At 47.2% G+C, this 17,457-nt stretch overlaps 1 protein-coding gene and 1 pseudogene across 1 annotated transcript; both read left to right on the top strand.

Moving 5' to 3' along the window:
- Positions 1–3,526: 3,526 nt before the first annotated feature.
- On the top strand, positions 3,527–4,633 carry LOC119456775 (acetylcholinesterase-1-like). Its single transcript, XM_049669071.1, has one exon. It carries the CDS (start codon positions 3,527–3,529, stop codon positions 4,631–4,633), a length of 1,107 nt encoding a protein of 368 aa, XP_049525028.1.
- A 9,974-nt stretch (positions 4,634–14,607) lies between these two features.
- Positions 14,608–15,628, top strand: LOC119456777 (uncharacterized; annotated as a pseudogene).
- Positions 15,629–17,457: the final 1,829 nt, after the last annotated feature.

A 17,457-nucleotide genomic window follows, 5' to 3' on the forward strand; every position in this document is an offset into this window, starting at 1 on the left:
AAACGACAAATCGGCCAGAGCGGCAGAAAAGCGAGCCGCGCTGGCAGTAGGAGAGAGGAGTTCCAGAAGAGGCACCAGGATAAGGTCGGCCACCAGACCGGGGGTTGAAGACGGCCGTCGGGTTCCGGACCCGAGCCACCAGGACTTCACCCGGCCGGGGACTCTTGGCAGCCCGTTCCTGGGCGTCGCCACTCTGCCCGAGGCCGGCGAGCGTCTGCGCCCGTGGGCAGAGCGAGAGCTGTCGGGCTACGGACCCGAGTTCCACGACCAGCTGCCCGGCCACAACGCCGCCACCGTCTGCCCGTGCCGCCAGGCTACCTGCCTTCTCCCTCCAAGTCAGAGCTGCCACGCTCTGGTCGCCCGGTCAGCGATCAGACACCCCGACCATTGGTGAGATCGACGCCACTTCTTGAACAGTCTCACATCCGCTTCGCCGCATCGAGACTTTAGGGTGCACTCACACCCGCTGCCTGCCTGAACTTGCCCGCTATCATTGTCGTTCCAGCTCCGAGTGCGTTTCGTGCCGTGATAGTCTTTTTGAGTGTTTCTTTTATCAATTACTTTTCGTTTCAGTTTTAATAAATGTTTGTGCGCGTTTTCCAACAAACGGCGTTGTCCTCAATTGGGCTTTGTCCCCCAATTGGGGAACCGTTTTCAAAGTTAAAGAGAAAAGTCACGCTGCATAACAGTGTTACATATAACGAAAGTCTATCATTTGGTAATGTGTAACCTAATTTAACTCAATGCATGACTAAATTTTCATGAGGCTTTCGCCTTCAAGTGTTACAAAGAGTGTAACGCCGAGTGGAATTTTTAAACATTGGCGCTCGCCACATTCCTATCAAGAATGCCGACAACGGCACAATGCCGGCCTGACGAGTAGCTTTTGTACATCGTTGCTACTCACTTAAACCGTGAGTAGCAACGACACAAACAAGCGCCACGCACAAATAAACGCACGCTAGTCCGCCGAATCCTGCAGTCCACGCCGAGAGGTGACGCCTGGTGTCGATTAGCGCGCCCGCAGCCTGCGTGCGAGGGTAAACTATTGTGGTCTCTACCTACCACTGGGCACATGCCTGAACAGACAACTTTGGTATACTGCGTATGGGATATTGGTATGTGCTCATTCTTGGTGAATTCCCCAGAATATATGTACGAACGTGATACAAGGGGTATGTAGTCATAACTATATTAAAGTGATAGCGCCCCAACCGCGACAGACAACTCCGCATCGAGCGCGACCGCTTCATGGATAGCCAGAATACTAGGGATAGTTCAGGTTGCTGCGTAGTTTCAACTGGGGGTCAGTGATTACAACAAGATATACTGTGCCATGGTATGATTCGGCATTGTGGTTTGGAGCGAGTTTGCGACTTTGTGTGTCTGCTGATGTGCCCATAAGGTTTCGTTATTCAGGGATTGCATGGGAATATGGCATGGGGATACAATAACCACCATACTAATCATAATAACATATAAAAGATATCAATGCTGATTACACGCCCATCATAAGGATATTTCTAATCGCACATACGTCGCCAATCATCTCCAAAGGATGGATGCATGCCAATTTCCTTGCCAAGATTAGCTTTGCTGCGCACAGAATCTTGTCTTCATCCAATACAGTATTGCCTTTGTCCATTGCTTCCGAAATGCATGAACGGATGGCGGCGCTCTCAAAGTCTGCGTGGTGCTAAAAACCTTCAGAAATTTTCATGCGCCAGAGTTTCATAATGGACAAAATTCGCATTGCCGCAGAGGCATGCACTCGATCCTCCGTTGTGGAGGTACGCCGCGATATTTTGTTTCTCTGTTTGTAATACAGCAATGATGAACCGGAGCATGTGGAGACGGCTCATGAACAATGTAACTGAAGAGAGATCAACAGACCCCCAAGCCCAGTTGGTAACTTTAAATTCAACTCAGCCCTAAATATTACGTATAAAAACCTAAACAGGTTCTAAAGTACACCTATCGATCATGTTCTATTTTTACTCTAGTTTCAGTAGTAGAAAGTACCGAAAAAAGAATCTGACCATTTACACTTGATTTGAAATCTTGCCTGTATTTCATGAACCGAAGTCACCTGAGATCCCGACTTTCAGAGGTCACTGGGTGCTTGCGCTTTGCACAAGAAAAAGAAGATATTAATAAGCTAGCAAATTTTATTTAATAAATGTGAACAGGAGGCTTAGCTTTTACCAAAATATCACAAATTAGTCGTATTGCTCACGATAATCGTGAGTGCGTCCACGGCTGGCTCAGGACTTCTACGAGGATCCTCGCGGGGAAGCGCGAAGCTACTGCGCTGACAATCGCGGAGGCAACGCATTTCGGCGCAGGTTACGCCGCATTGCCGACAGATGGCAAAGCCTTAGCACGCGCAAGCGCTCTCTCGTGTTCTGGAAGCAAGTTGAAGATAGACCACATCACCGCTTAGACAGTAGAGGGCGCCCAAAGTCTAGAAATTGTAACTCTCAAAAGTTCACCATTATTGTGAAGGCGGCGAGTATTTTTGAAGTAGCCCTCCGATTTCGCACTTTCTCACACTCACTGCACTTTAGGTCCGGCGACTGAATGAATGCTTTTGATGCGTCGGCTTAGTGTGAGTCTAATAACAATATTTGAATTTAAAGTTTAGAGATGTAGTAGCTGTCGCAGCTAGAATGTGTGAAGTGTCTTTATTTATTTTTTATGCCTAGGATCTCTCTTGTTTACGGTATCCTTTTATTAGTGCTATGCGAGTTTGTAGGAATTTATGTCAGGGAATTCCACACCTGTGCAATAGTATAACCGGTGATACTTTCGAGATTTTCAGTTTATTATCTTACGATTGTTTGTATCTATTCATCGTCATGATTATTTGTTTTCCGTTCCGCAATTTTTTTTTCCTTTCATTGATTCCTGCTCTTCTCTATGTACAAAAAAAAAACACTGCTTTGGTTAAACAAATGAAGAAAATAAAACAACTTGAAATGAGGCAGCACTCATGGTCGAAGAAGACGAAGAAGCCAACGAAGACGAAGTGCGTCGAGAGTGATGCCATTCGCAGCAATCGCATTCATCACCTTCTCAATTTACTGTATCATGCGGCGGAAACGACTTCCAGCCATCAAGCTGCGCCCGCAAATTTCAAGGTTTGTATACTTCGCTTATACTGCATAACGATGTAGCTTCACCCAAAAGCGTTCTCCGGTAGTAAGTGATAATTGTTTCTGCGATGACGTAGCAGGCGCTTAAAGCCTGGTACAGTTTCGGTAAGCATTCTTTCTAGCTAGGCGGCGCAGATGTTAAACATGGCCATACATCTGTTCTTCGGTGGAATATCTTAGTCTCTCACGTAAATATTGTTAATGCAGTGCGTCTGACTCGGAAACAATCACTTTTGACTGAACAGTGTGCATATATCTGTTCTCTTTTGATTACATGGTGTCCAGCACGCGCGTTATTTCACACGTGCTTTCCACCACGCAGGTTTCAGCTGCTTCTCTTACTTCTCATCGGGGCAAGCTTGACTGCCTACATGACTGCAAGGATGAAGAAACCGCCACGCGTGCACTTAGGACAGGCTCCAAGGCCTCAGCATTTTTCCGAGCCTTTACTCCCGCTAGACCAGGTATTCATTAAGATCGACGACGGCCCATTACAAGGAACAATCGTGACCACGTCAGACGGTGTCAGTGTCCGTGCCTTTTTGGGGATTCCTTTCGGAGAGTCAACGGAAGGTCGCAACAGGTTCCGGAAGCCTGTACCCATCGGTGCGTGGAATGACACGCTTAAGGCGACTCAAGCCAGGCCTCCCTGCGTTCAAGAGTCCTACGTGTCGCAAGCCATGCGCATAGACAACGCAAACACCACCGAGGACTGCTTGCACCTGAACATCTGGGCACCGATACAGCAACACCCGAGAGAGCCCAAGAAGACAGTCATGGTCTACTTCTACGGGGGATCATTCACACACGGCGGCAACAGTTACTTCTTTTACGACGGCCGCTACATATCGAGCATCGGAGACGTCGTATTAGTCGTTCCGAACTACAGGCTCGGGGTTCTCGGGTTCCTCAACGCGGGCACGCCAGACGCACCAGGCAACGTGGCGCTGCACGACCAGATCCTGGCGTTATCGTGGGTCAAGGAGAACATCGCTGCGTTCGGTGGGGACCCGAATCGAGTTGTCCTTTTTGGCCAAAGTGCCGGAGCAATCTCGGTGAGCTACCTGCAGATATCGCCCCTGACGCGCCACCTCTTCAGGCGAGCCATCCTGCAGAGCTGCTCGGCTTTGGTGCCGCTTCCCGAGAATAGCCGAGACGCAGCGCTCGCAAACCTGAAACACATAGCGAGTGCCATCAACTGTACGAGGGCGTTTCCAAACGGAAGCTTGTCGGCAGCAGACACACTCAGCTGCCTGAGAAACGTCAATGCTAAGGTTCTGGTAGACATCAAAGGTGCATTTTTTATCCGAGCTTCTACGATGAGGTCCTTCCGCAAGCTCCAATCGAGCTGCTCAAGTCGGTGGACTTCAGAGACCACGAAATGTTCATCGGAAACACCTTGCGCGAAGGAGACATGTTTTTCGACGCGATATTTGGGCAGAAGCGCTCTTCCGCAACGCCCAGAGGGTCACGCCTGAGCCTGGCGGCAATAGCGAAGGCATACGACTTCTTCTACAAGCGAACTGGTTTCGTGAACGCGCTGTTTACGCTGGCGCAGATACAGAGACTGTACGACTTCACTAGCAGCACTTACGAGGGGTTCAAGGACGCTGTCGGTGATCTACTCTTCAACTGCCCAACTAAGTTTTTCGCGAAGTACTTTGTAGAGCAGAATGGCTCTGCCTTCTACTATGTGTTGACGCCCAGGCCCTCATTCAGTGCCTGGAATTCTACGGCTGCAACGCACACGGATGACGTGTCGATATTGTTTGGCCTGCCGTTCATGCTTCCCGGGAGGGCTACGGACGCGGAGCGCGACCTCAGTAGGCGGCTTATCCGCATGTGGACAACGTTTGCGAAGAAAGGGTAAGCAGCTTTTCCTACATTTTCTGCCGTTTATTAACCTTACAGGAAATACCGAGATTGAGAAACGTTTAATGTACCATTCCAAGTTTTTCAAGCGAAACTTGTTATAAGATACAGATTTCGGTGGCGTCCGTGTACGCAAAATGCTATCATCATCAGCATTGGCTCGAGCATCGGAGCCTTCTTCCGCTGCTGGCTTGTTGGGCCCCTCGGTTTACGCTCATGCTCGTGCCACTGCTCGCGCGTCTGCTCCCACAGCTGGCTGCGTCACCACTAATTATTCCAGCGTAGAATTTCACTTTTCTGCTGTCGCCGTAATGGGGAGGCCGCGTTTACGGGGGTATGCGCTATTGCTGAAGGAGCTATGAGCCATTCATTGTCTACCCGTAAAGGACAGATTTAATTTCGAAACAATTTAATTTCGAAGAGTCGCAAGTGGCGATGGCGGGCGAATGCTGCTAAGCACGCCGCTGAATAAACTCGAGACATCGAACGCAAGCGACAACAGCGGACTGCAAGCATACTGTCAGTGACGACGTTCTCTCCGTCGCAGCCGTCGCATCACGGTTAGTTTAGGTGCAACCAGGATAAGCTTCGCTTACTCCCACTTTCCGGTAGGGGAAGGGTTGGTTAGTTTCTAGAGGTACGTCGAGGGGGAGGGGGGGGGGGGGGCGCTGACCAGTAGCCTTGTCATAGAAATGCGTCATATATGCAGCGTGGTTATTTCGGCTATTTGTTGATAAGGTATATAGAATGCAGCCGCATGAGATAAATTCTGCGTTTACAAGTGAAGCAAACAAATTTTCTCATTCAGTTTAGTTGCCCGCGGTGTTGACTTTGTGAATTACGTATTGGTGGTCAGATGAGGTTGAAGGTACGATACCTGTCAGCGGCGGCCGCATTCGATCCGACGGCTCAAAGGTCAAGAACGCTCTTGCACTAAGCCTTATAGGGGCACATAAAAAACACAAGCGAATAAAACTAATATGGATCTCCCAACAACGGCGTTTTTGCGAACAGCAGCCATGTGCTATGAAATTGGCTGATAGGGTTTGTTCCTTCACGCTTTCAGTCGTTCATGTTTTGGTTCGGTCACGACACGACTCTCCGTTAAGAAAGAATGTCTGGCCCAGTATCAAACAAGGAAGAGGGTTTTGAGACCTCTGTTTTAGCTTTGCTGCCATGACCGCTTTGTGTCGGCGGACAGATCACGTGTATTGGGTGCTCACAAATGCCGAAGGTTTTCGGTCATGTTTATCTTTCAGCGTACATACCCCACTGTTGATGGAGAAGCGCGCAGTATCTGTGACATTGGTTCTGCACTAGTGTACTCTCTTGTTTCCGTACACCGCCGTTTACGTTGCGCTACACATCTTCACTGCAAGAGTCGTGAGTTTGTAAAGCAAAGACGCAGAGCTAAATGCACTATACTCACGGACAACTTTCTGTGGCTATGAAAGGAAAGCTACGGAGGAAAAGCGCGCAGAAGTGAGAGCGCTTGTGAAAAGAGTCCCGCGTTTTAACCCATGTCAGTTTAGGCTGAGGAAGAGAAAACATAACACCTTATTAGCAACGGTTAAATAAGACAAAACACACCTCTGAGAGTAAAAGTTTACTTATTTTACGGCTTTTTCCTTCCGCATCTGGGCAAATGCGAAACCGTCGCACGTGGAAGCTGGGTCCATTCAGTGTCTGTTCCGAGCAACCAAAATCACTGTGAAACGCTGCCGGACTACTTGGCGCGGTAACACAAGTGCAGCTGCCACACGCCCGTAATTTTCCTTTCATAGCCACATAAATTGTCGCGCGAGTTTAGTGATCCAGGCAAACTCAGAAAGAGCCATCTTGTGGAGAGTTCGTTAACTGATGAGGTCTTATATTTCCAATCTGGGAATGGATGGCAATACGGACAGAAGTTCCTCCGGTAAAATATGTTTGAGAAGAACCGGGTAATTATCAACATAACCTGGGAGCCTAAAAGAAATTTATTAAATTCTGTGCGCTAGAGCACAGTCGCAGCGACATTGTGATCAAGAAAAAGGGTGTAGGGGAGCGCTGGAGAAGCCGGGGATAGCAAAGCGGAGTTTAAGCCTGAGTCTATCCTACAGGTTTTACGTGCCAAAATCAGGATGTGATTATGAGCCACACCGTAGTGAGGGACTCCGGATTAATTTTGACCACCTGGCTCACTTTAACGCACTCTAATTGCACGGTAAGCGAAAGTTACTTCATCCCTCCCCATAAAAATGGAAGGAACCCCCGTATGCGGGCTTAAACCCCTTAGTCTCACACGGGCCGCGCCATCTAGATGGAAAAATTGGTAAACGTTAAGTATCCCCTTCGAAACGGGGTGGAGGTGGATGCCACCTAGGTCGTCACGTTTACATTTCTTCTGCGCCTGTTATTAGTCTTGAAGAGCGGCCACAGTGGCCACATCACGCGTACCCTGCTTATTTTCCGGCAGATACGTCGAATATGGGATGTGAAACTTACAACAAAACTACATCACGCGAAGTTGCACACTGTGACACAAGGTTAATAGCTGTTACGTTAACGTCATATGCATATTCACACAATTTCCAGCCATCTCCATTCAACAACGCTGAGGGAGTTATATCTTGCACAGAAAGATCTACGCAAGCGACAGCTTACATCCTTGCATTAGTTTCGCGTACCATGTCGGTTTAAAGTGACCTTTGTGGAATAAGTTTACCATCGAAGTCAACACGGAAATAACGCTAGCTTGAAGCAGAAAAAGAAGAAGAGAACAACAAGAAGTAGAAGAAAGCTTTAATATATGACGACTCTATAGTGCTAGTCGTCTAGCCTTAAGAGCCACCGCTACTTAACTGTGCTGTTCTTTGGCCATACTGCACGTTCTTTATTCTCAACTACACATTAAGCTCCACTTTGTTATAGGCTGATAACAGCCATACTTTCTCTTTCTCTTTTCTAGGGAGCTACCAAAGGTCAAGGGGAAGGCATGGCCTCTATATTTCGACAACACCAGCGTCGCTATCAACACTGCCAATTTTTCGTTGCTACAGGCGTTTCGAAGCATGAATTGCGAAACACTGAAGAGTTTCATTCTGGGTTAAGAAGTACTCAGTTCTCAAAATGAAGTTTCAAGTCTTTTGACTTGCAAGCCTACGGATACTTGACGCAGGCCTGTTCTAGGACGAAGCAATCTGTATCTTGATTTCGTATTGTGTTATGAAACTTCAGTCACATTGAAAGTGGATGAAAATAGCTTAATTTCTTGAATAAAAATATTGTCAAATATTCATTCTGCGATGAAATCAGTCTCTTGAAGCACAAATTACGAGAACGATGGCATGCTGTCACTGGGAAGGTCATACGTTGGCAACGCGACTTCTGCTGTGATGTTCAATATGAGCTGCAACTTTGTTCCCTTGGTTAAAGGGGCTCCAATGATGATGATGATGGTGATGACGATGATGACGGTGATTTACTGGCATCCTCTTTGAAACGAGGCGTTGACAAATAGTCACCTAGCCTGCTTTATTAATCAGGTATGCTATGCATGCCTATAATTCTATCATTTTGTATACATCTCCTTAATATTTTTTCTCTTAATCTTTTTTTTTCTCCCTAAAACTTCTATATCTCCCTTGTACCGCTACGTATGCCTGTAACGGCAAAACTGTAACCCCAAGAGTGCACGGGAGCGCTGAAATACGGCAAATTGGAGAACTAGACACCGTTTCAATTACTGGCATTTACTAAACCAATTCTTCGTATGTTGGCGCTACCCGCCGTGGTTGCTTAGTGGCTATGGTGTTGGGCTGCTATTTGTTGGGCTGCCGGGCGCACGAGGTCGCGGGATCGAATCCCGGCCACGGCGGCCACATTTTTATGTGGCAGAAATGCCAAAACACCCGTGTAGTTAGATTTAGGTGCACGTTAACGTACCCCAGGTGGTCCAAATTTTCCGGAGTCCCCCACTACGGCGTGCCTCATAATCAGATCGTGGTTTTGGCACGTAAATATCCACAATTTAATAAAATTTTTTGATGTTGGCTCTGCCATGCAGTGTTGTAGTCTCCCCGATACCAGGCACCACGTGCATGTCACATTGAAGGCGTCTGTATATATGCACTGAAAGTAGTCAGCACAAAAAAGAAAAAAAAAAACGAGAACGTCTTTAGCGCCCTGCATTTTGCTGCAGTCTGCAGCCATATAACTCCTCATGGTAGTCACTAAGTTTTCCTTACGACTCTGGAAGATAACAGCATTAATTTGTCTTCTTGGTTGAAGTGGCCATGAAAACGCGTATCGTCCCGATCGCACCGATTCATGGTTCAGTTGCAGGTTCTTAATTTGTGCGCTGCCGAGCTGCCATCGCCGAGCAAGATGCTGTTGGTGGCACTTATGACTTGCTCCGAGCGGCTCTCTAAAATTTTTATTGCGAACAGAGCTTATGATCAGGAAAACGAGCCGACATTGTTTGTTCGTTAGGCTCCAGCTGGTTGTGGCACAGTGTGACACAACAAAGCAACGCATTATTTATTTATTTATTTATTTATTTATTTATTTATTTATTTATTTATTTATTTATTTATTTATTTATTTATTTATTTCAAAATACCTTACAGGCTCCATGAGGAGCATTGAGTAAGAGGGGCATCACTGCAAGACAGTTTTACATGTGAATACCGAGACTCGAGGACCACAAAAATAAGTAGAAATCATCGTCACAAGACACGGATACAAATGAACATGCGGTAGCGTACAAAACATCGGCTCAATTTTATCACGCATATTGATCGCGCACCTATCAAACATCGTGTATGAAAATGTGTAGTTCAAAGTATGACAGAAAAAACGCAGGTATTCTTAAAAAGTATTCTATGAAAGCACTTATTCTTAGTATAGAACTAAATGTGCTTTAGTTTCAAGCCAACTGGGTGTTGGGTAGACTTGTACGTCTTGGTAACCTACAAGTTAACTTATAAACATAAGTAACGAATAAAATAACGGTTACATTGTCCGTCCTTTTAATGGTTTCATATATTGCTCATGCTAACGGTTAACAACACATTCACGGATTGGGGACCACTTTTGACATACGTTCAGTTTATTTCGTGACAAAATAATGCTGCTCTGGCACTTCTGGCATGTTTATGAGGCGAGAAAAAGAAAGCATGATAACTATTTTAGTTTATACGATAGGAACCTGGAAGGCCCCTTTGCCGTGTTTACCAAGTGCAAATTTGGTTGGGTAATGGAGCGAGCTCAATCGCAGACTGATGTACCAAAGTTTTCCTCATATTAAAACCAGCCGGTGCAATGCATCGTTGCCGAGAAGGTGCCCAAAGAACGTAATGAGTGTTGCCCCAACGAAAATATATTGATTGAGCACTTTAGCAAACCATCTCTGCAGCCGAGGAGCGAAATTGGAGGAAGCAAAATGCTCCATTTTCGCTTGGCGCGTTTCTCCAATTATTATTTGTTTACTCAGCAACGCTACGAGTAAACGTCTACAACACGCCATATTTCTCTATATTGTACATCACGGTTGGTACAATGCGCCAATCCATGCCAGCGTGGAAACCCAGCGCGGAAAAGCCACACGTAGCCGCTCCACTGCTCCGGTATAGTGTGGACAGATGAAAGACACAATTGTCTGAAGTTCAACCACCATGATGGTAATAAACAATGATTGTGTTCAATGCGGCAACATTGCTTCCAAGAGCGTACTCGGTTCACAAACTTGAGTTTTTGTTTTACTCTCGACGAACCTGTTTTTGTTTGAATATGTGCAGCCGGATTTGAATTTCTGAATCATACTTCAGTGCAGAAGCAGCGGCCATGTTTTTGTGTCATCTCTCCGTGTTTCCTTATATAGTTGCAGCATTGCATGACTGGACGGAGTTGCAAAGAGGGCGTCATGCATGAGCGGCGCATATGTGTTTTCTGACTGGTTTCGCGCTAATTTTTATACCGTTCGCGCTACGCGCCACGTCTGATAACGGCAGTGATGAACCGAGATTTGTTTGGAATAGCGCGCGGCAGCTGCAAGAATTCATTTTGCGACTGTGAGCGCTACACCGTCCTCAGTGCGGCAAGCATTCGGTGCGATTACTGCGACCACTGCCCCGGATCGCATGGAAGAATAGGCGAACTTGGTAAGTGTTTTGGCATTGTACTGGTATGTCTGTCCTCAGTATATATGGGCTTTTGTTTTTTGTTTGTTCTTTCCGTGATGCTCCCCGTTACTTGAATTTGTGGACGCTTGTCAGTGTAGTATAACTGCTGTTATTGGTGCGTGAATGCAATACTACGGCCGCTTTAGTAGGAAAACGTTCGATGTCCTGCAACGACGGCTTACTCGGGCTTTCTCGCGATTCCGGCTGGGTGAGCATCACTTTTCTGATAAGTCTTTGTAGCAACGAAACCTTTAGATGGCCCTGATATAGGGCCATCTGATGACACTGACAATAGATTCGACTATGCAGCTACTGTTTTCAACAAGAGAGGTTAACTAGGCTGCAGCTTCTCTTTTACTAGGGGAGAGGGAAGTGGAAAAAAAAAGAAAGCAAAGGGGTGAGAAGTGATTTGCGCGGAAAAGCGTCAGTGTTTCTGCCACCAAGCTCAAAAAATAAGCTTTACTTGCTTTTCATCTCGCGTGGCGCGCACGCGGTGCTGCCGATGGCTGTCTGTGGCGCTTGCTTTTAATGCGTAAGCATTCTTAGGCTACTTGCCCGTCTGTACGTAACTTAACGCCTTTCCGATAGGAATACATAGGGCTACATGCGAAATACATAGGACATATACAGTGGTAAATAGTAAATAACGACTCGAGCGCAAAACTTACCGATTGTGTCGGGGCTCGAACGCTCGACCTCCGAAGTATCTAGGGAATCGAAACCCGAACTTTCCCAGCATGCAGTTCATCGAGCCCTAGACATCCTGAAGTATATGCGGACTCGAACCCCGAACCTTCTTTAAGCATGTGGGGTGTCGAACCTTCGACCTCCGAAGTATATTGGCTCTTTTCGCGAAGCAGTTTGTTCTAGACAAACGAGATGGTGCTGTCGGCGGCGCACCGCACGTTACTTCAGCGACAGCGCACGAATACGAAACCATTACCGCATCTACCTTGCTTCTGCGCGATGAGCTGTCGGAAATGTAGTTGAGTTTTCGCTAACGCACTGTGCTTCAGTCATACTCACTTGAATCATGTGGATTGAAGACATCTGCAGTAGTTGGTTGCAGAAATAGTGACTGGCATATTAGAGATTGGATTGCATCTGTGTGGCCGAGTTCCTGGACCGCTGCTGCAACAGTCCGTACGTGTTACCAGCACTTCGAGATGTACGGCTTTCCTCGAGGATACCGAAATTTGCACATCCGCCAGCGTTGTATCGCTAACCTTCAAAGAAAGAGCTTCAGCCCCATAACGTCGGCAAGTGTGAGTACCGCGCGTGTAAACAATGATAAAGAGAGTAGCGCCGCTTCCTGTCATAGTAAGTTTTGCGCACAGTATCTATACACATCTACCCCAACTGGCACGGAAACTTACGCCCACTCTATCGCTAAAAGAACCCTATAAGTAGCTGAAATAGCTCCTTAATTTAGCACGTCTCTTAGAAGTTACATTTGCTTTTATAAAATAGAAGGTTATGGCGTAGCCTATAAATTTTCAACGTTTTCAAGATTAACAATGTACCTTATATTTTGGATTGATGACAATGTGCCTTATAAATACACAGTTTTAGCAGAGCGCAGCTCACGCTCCGCTCCGCTCAGATTTCACGCTCTGAGATACTGCAGGGAACTGCGTAGATTTCGCATTTGATAAGCGCGTCTTGTCGCGACCCGAGCGACGCGCTATCAACTCGGCTGCAAAATGACGAAGAGGCCAAGTAGACACGCCAAGACCTTGGACACGCTGTCACGCTCCGCTCAGTCGGCTTTGTAGCGGAGCGAGGGATGCGGTCTTCGCCGGTATGAGCGTTGTGCGCAAGCGCACTAGCGTTCCAGCTTAGCGGTTGTGTGGCATTTGCTAGCAGATGCCGGTCTTAGCGGAGCGGACAGCAAGCGCTCAACTAAAACACTATAATGTGAATGTGTGCACCTATAATAAGGGTTACCCAGCTAATGGTGTACCATGGCAGCGTACCCTAAGCGAACAGATACTTCTGTTGCTAAATTGTGGTGCTAAACAAGAAAAGTTTAGAATGAGCGAAATTATCATTGTCGTGCTTTTGTATCCTTTCACTTTCAGTAAAAAGCCCGTCGTGAGTTGCGGCACGAAGAGCGGCTTTCTTAATTAATTTGCAATTACCTTTACTGTGTACATTCTTAAACACTAAAGGTACGTTCAGACTGCGTACGTAATGTGACGATATTTCGCAAGAAACGCAAGCGCAAACGCAAGAAGCGCAACTAAATTGTTCAGACTACAATCGTATGAAGCGTTAAGGGGCAACCATAGTGAAAGAAATTCAACAAGAGGGGACACTCGGCAAAATTTGGCAACAGGAAACACGTCACCATACGTTACGCTATAGTATTTATGCCGAACGTTAGCTGCCGCGAGCATCGTAAAAAAGAAAGTGAAATTAAGTTAACAGAAATTGATTTATTTTTTAAACTCTTTGTCGCGAAAACTAACACGTTTTGCGTATAAATGAACTTGAGCTTTGCGACTCATTTTTCTTACATTACTTAGCGACAGGCCAATGACGCGCCAGATGCATGCGTCATCCACCAGACACTCCCCCGAAGCCAGCGAGGACGGCTGCGCGCGCGTTTGAGCGCTCGCGCGCGGCGACCCGTCTGTCTCCCCCCCCCCCCCCCCCCCCCCCTTTTTTTTTTTTTTTTAATGTAACCTGGTTTATTGGGCTCTCGGCGTATTCTTGCGTTCCTTCTGCACTGGGACAAGACACCACTGTACTATTGGACTACGGCAAGGTGAGAATGTTGTTTCACAGTCTACGACACAATTAGGCTTACGGCACGGGACCGAGACTTAAGACGCAGTTAGTGAAAAACAGCTCGGCCATCCCGGCGCAGTTAATTCGAGTTAATGAATCGTGCTGGGACATGTTTACGACGCTTTCTAGGGTATTATGGTAACTTATTTCGGTTTTTGAGGCACACTGGCCGCACAGGGCGCCCTGTCGCAGTTAGCGAGAACTAACTCGGCCGTGGTGCGTAGTCTAGTGCATCTTCTAGTCGTGCATCTTCTAGTAGTCTAGTAGAGCCGAACAAGCTGAACAGGACGGTCGTGGCCGAGTGGATCTCAGCGCAGCGGGAGCAGCATACCAAATAATAAGTTCAATTTTGTTTATTTTTATTTCGTTGATAGAAGTGTTAGGTTAACCGAGCTATCTATATGTTTTGTTTTTCATGCTTTTTTAGTTTCTTGGTTATTTTGGTTGGATGTTAGTAGGTAACGAATAGTTGTATTTTTTTGGAAGCGGGTAGTGACGCACGTGTTGCAAGGTGAAAGCAGTGTAGGGCGGCAGTTTTAAACCGCGTTAAGGGAAACCGCGGAAGGGAAGTTAAGGGAAGTTAAGGGAAGGGAAGGGAAGGATTTAAGGGGGCTGTTCAGCGGATGGAAGGGCAATGGGCAGCTAGTGTGGAGGAGCTCAAAGGGGAGCTGAAGGTGGAGCGATAGTGGCGAATTGAGCTCGAAACTCAGATCGGCGAGTTGCTTGGCAGGGAGGGGGCCGAAGCCGACCTGGTAAAGCGAATGGCTGGCGAGCTACAAGCAGAACGGGAAAAGCGGGCCCTGCTGGAAGAGCGGGTAGAGGTGCTAATGGCACAGGCGGCGTGTAATCCCGGGTCGGAGCTGCGTCAGGTGGGTGACGGGATAGCACGGAGTCTCAGGCAGAGGGCATGCTATGAGAGCGTGGAGGGACGCCTAGGGGCCGTAGAACAGCAGGCGAGAGCCGGCGGCCACACGGCGGTTCCACAACTCTACAGCGAGGTAGCGCGGCAGGCTTTGGGTGGGAAGGGACGAACGGCAGGGAGCCCGTCGCCGCGTGTCAGTGGCACACGGCGGGTGGAGAACCAGCTAGCGCGAACTGGAGGACGGCAATCGCGTGTAGAGCGAAGGGTCCTGGTGGTGGGGGACTCCAACGTAGCGAGGGTTTAGGAGGGCGTCCTTACAAAAGTGAAGGCAGACGGGCGGGTGAGGGTGGTGGCCCAGTCAGGGAAGTGCATGGCTGACGCAATGGCAAAAGCTCAAAAGCTGGTGTGGGACAACATGGAGCATGGTCTGAACAATGTGCTGAAGGAAAGGAGCCATAACCTAAACAGATTGTTAGAGGTTGGGTTGCGTAAACTCAGAGAACGTGCATATGACCATATGCACAATCCCAGAGGTTCAGGGCCAGGCTAGCGGGATGGAACGGAGTGTGGTTGAGGCTAACCGGGTCATTAGGGGACTGAGCCGACCACTTGGGTACGGCGTAATGGACGTAAACCAGGACGTGTACGAGCCTGGCTCCCACCCTCTTGCACGGGATGGCATTCACTACAGTGGTGCCACAGGCAAGCGGGTAGGTAGTAGGATAGGGTGCCAAGCTACGGCTTTTTTGGGGGGACCGAGAGCCCTAAAGCCACCAGTGTAGACGAAGACGGACCCAGAGAGGCCCCAAGATTCAAGCAACGTAGAGTCGGTAGGAGAAGAGACGTAAGCACCAGGGGCAAGGTTATTCTGACATAGGGTACATTAACATGCAAGGTGGCAGGAATAGGCTGAAGTGGGAGAAGATAGACGAGCAACTCAGGCAGGAAAAGGTGATGGTATATGGGTTTGTGGAGACACATCTTAGGGACATGGAGCAACCACCCTGTAATCCTGACTATGCATGGGAATATTGCAATAGAACAGAGGGCAGCAGAAAAGGGGGTGGAATTGGGGCATTCATTCATAAAATATGAATTGGCAAAGGGTCCAAAATGAATGCAAGAAGCATTTATGGCTAAAAGGGAAAGTTGCAGGAGAACAGACACTCCTTGGCTTTGTATGCCTGTGGACAGGAGCAAATGCCAAAGAGGAAAAAAAATGCTGGAATGCATATCAAGTGACATTAATGAGCTAGGAGGAGGGTGCGAGATTATTATACTAGGAGATATGAACGCCCACATAGAAGACATGGACGGGTACACAGACTCAACAGGCAACATGATGCTGGATATGTGGGAAATGCATGACTTAGTTGTATGCAACAGTACTGAGAAGTGTGAAGGGCTGCTATAGTTACAGCTCAAGGTGTTTGGCTAGAAGGAGATGAGGCAATGGAACATATAAGAACAATGATGACAGAAAAATTTAAAGAACAAAACGTAGCATAACATGGGAGGTAGGGAGCCTGCAGTCGACGATAGATTATGCACTTATGTCACATAGGATGCATGATAGACTAAAGGTAATAAACGTAGATGAATATGGCTCCAGAAGTTCAAGTAGTGATCACAAACGTATTAAGGTGAGTTTTAGAAGAAAAATGAAAGTAGGTAGGTGGCAAGATGAACAACCAGGTGGGATATTTTACTCGGAAAAGCAGCTTGAAATAGCAACCCAACAAATTGAGGAAGTAATTTTAGAGGATACAAAAACAGAATGAACATATGCAAATTTAACAGGGCTATTTGAGCTAGAGCTTGCTAAGGTACGAGTCAGGCCAAAAGGGAACAGAAGACGTAAACCCAAGAGCTGGTGGGATGAGGAGGTTAAGAAGGCCATAGAGAAACGTCAGAAAGCATCCAGGAAACACAGATATTCAAAGCGTAGGAGTGAACCTGAAACTGATCGATGTAGACAGAAATTGGAATAACTTCTTAAACTGTAGAAGGGAAACATCCCATTTGATCAATGAGAAGATTACGAGAAAGGGGACCCAATGGTTGTCAGAAGTAAACAAAAAGGATAGAAAAGCAGCAAAGAAATTTTGGAAACATCTCAACTTCTTGAGTAATAAGGCTAGCCTAGAGCAGAGGTTTATAGTTACAGCTCAAGGTGTTTGGCTAGAAGGAGATGAGGCAATGGAACATAAAGAACAATGATGACAGAAAAATTTAAAGAACAAAACGTAGCATGTGCTCAGTCAGGTGAGGATAGACTAGTTAGTGCAGTGGCTCCAGTTGAACAAAGCGAGTGGGAAAGGGCAGAGAAGAGGGTTCCTAGTAGCACCTCGACAGGTCCTGATGGCATCCCAATTATTTTAATAAAGACATTGGGCCCAAAATCTAAAGCATTAAGAGAGGCAGTGAGCAAAATGATAATGGACGGTAAAGCTCCCGACGGGTGGAGACTGAGCAGGATGAGCATGATATATAAGGGAAAGGGGGACAAAGCCGACATAACCAACTACCGTCCCATAACAGTGACGTCAGTGGTTTACAGGGTGGTGATGCAGATTATAAAGGACAGACTGTAGGCATAGGTGGAGAGTGA

Source organism: Dermacentor silvarum, chromosome 6 (genome assembly GCF_013339745.2).
Source record: "Dermacentor silvarum isolate Dsil-2018 chromosome 6, BIME_Dsil_1.4, whole genome shotgun sequence".
In the NCBI taxonomy this organism is placed as follows: domain Eukaryota; kingdom Metazoa; phylum Arthropoda; class Arachnida; order Ixodida; family Ixodidae; genus Dermacentor; species Dermacentor silvarum.

Coding starts and splice junctions, on each gene's coding strand:
- LOC119456775 (XM_049669071.1), top strand. CDS start 3,527: ATGACTGCAAGGATGAAGAAACCGCCACGCGTGCACTTAGGACAGGCT.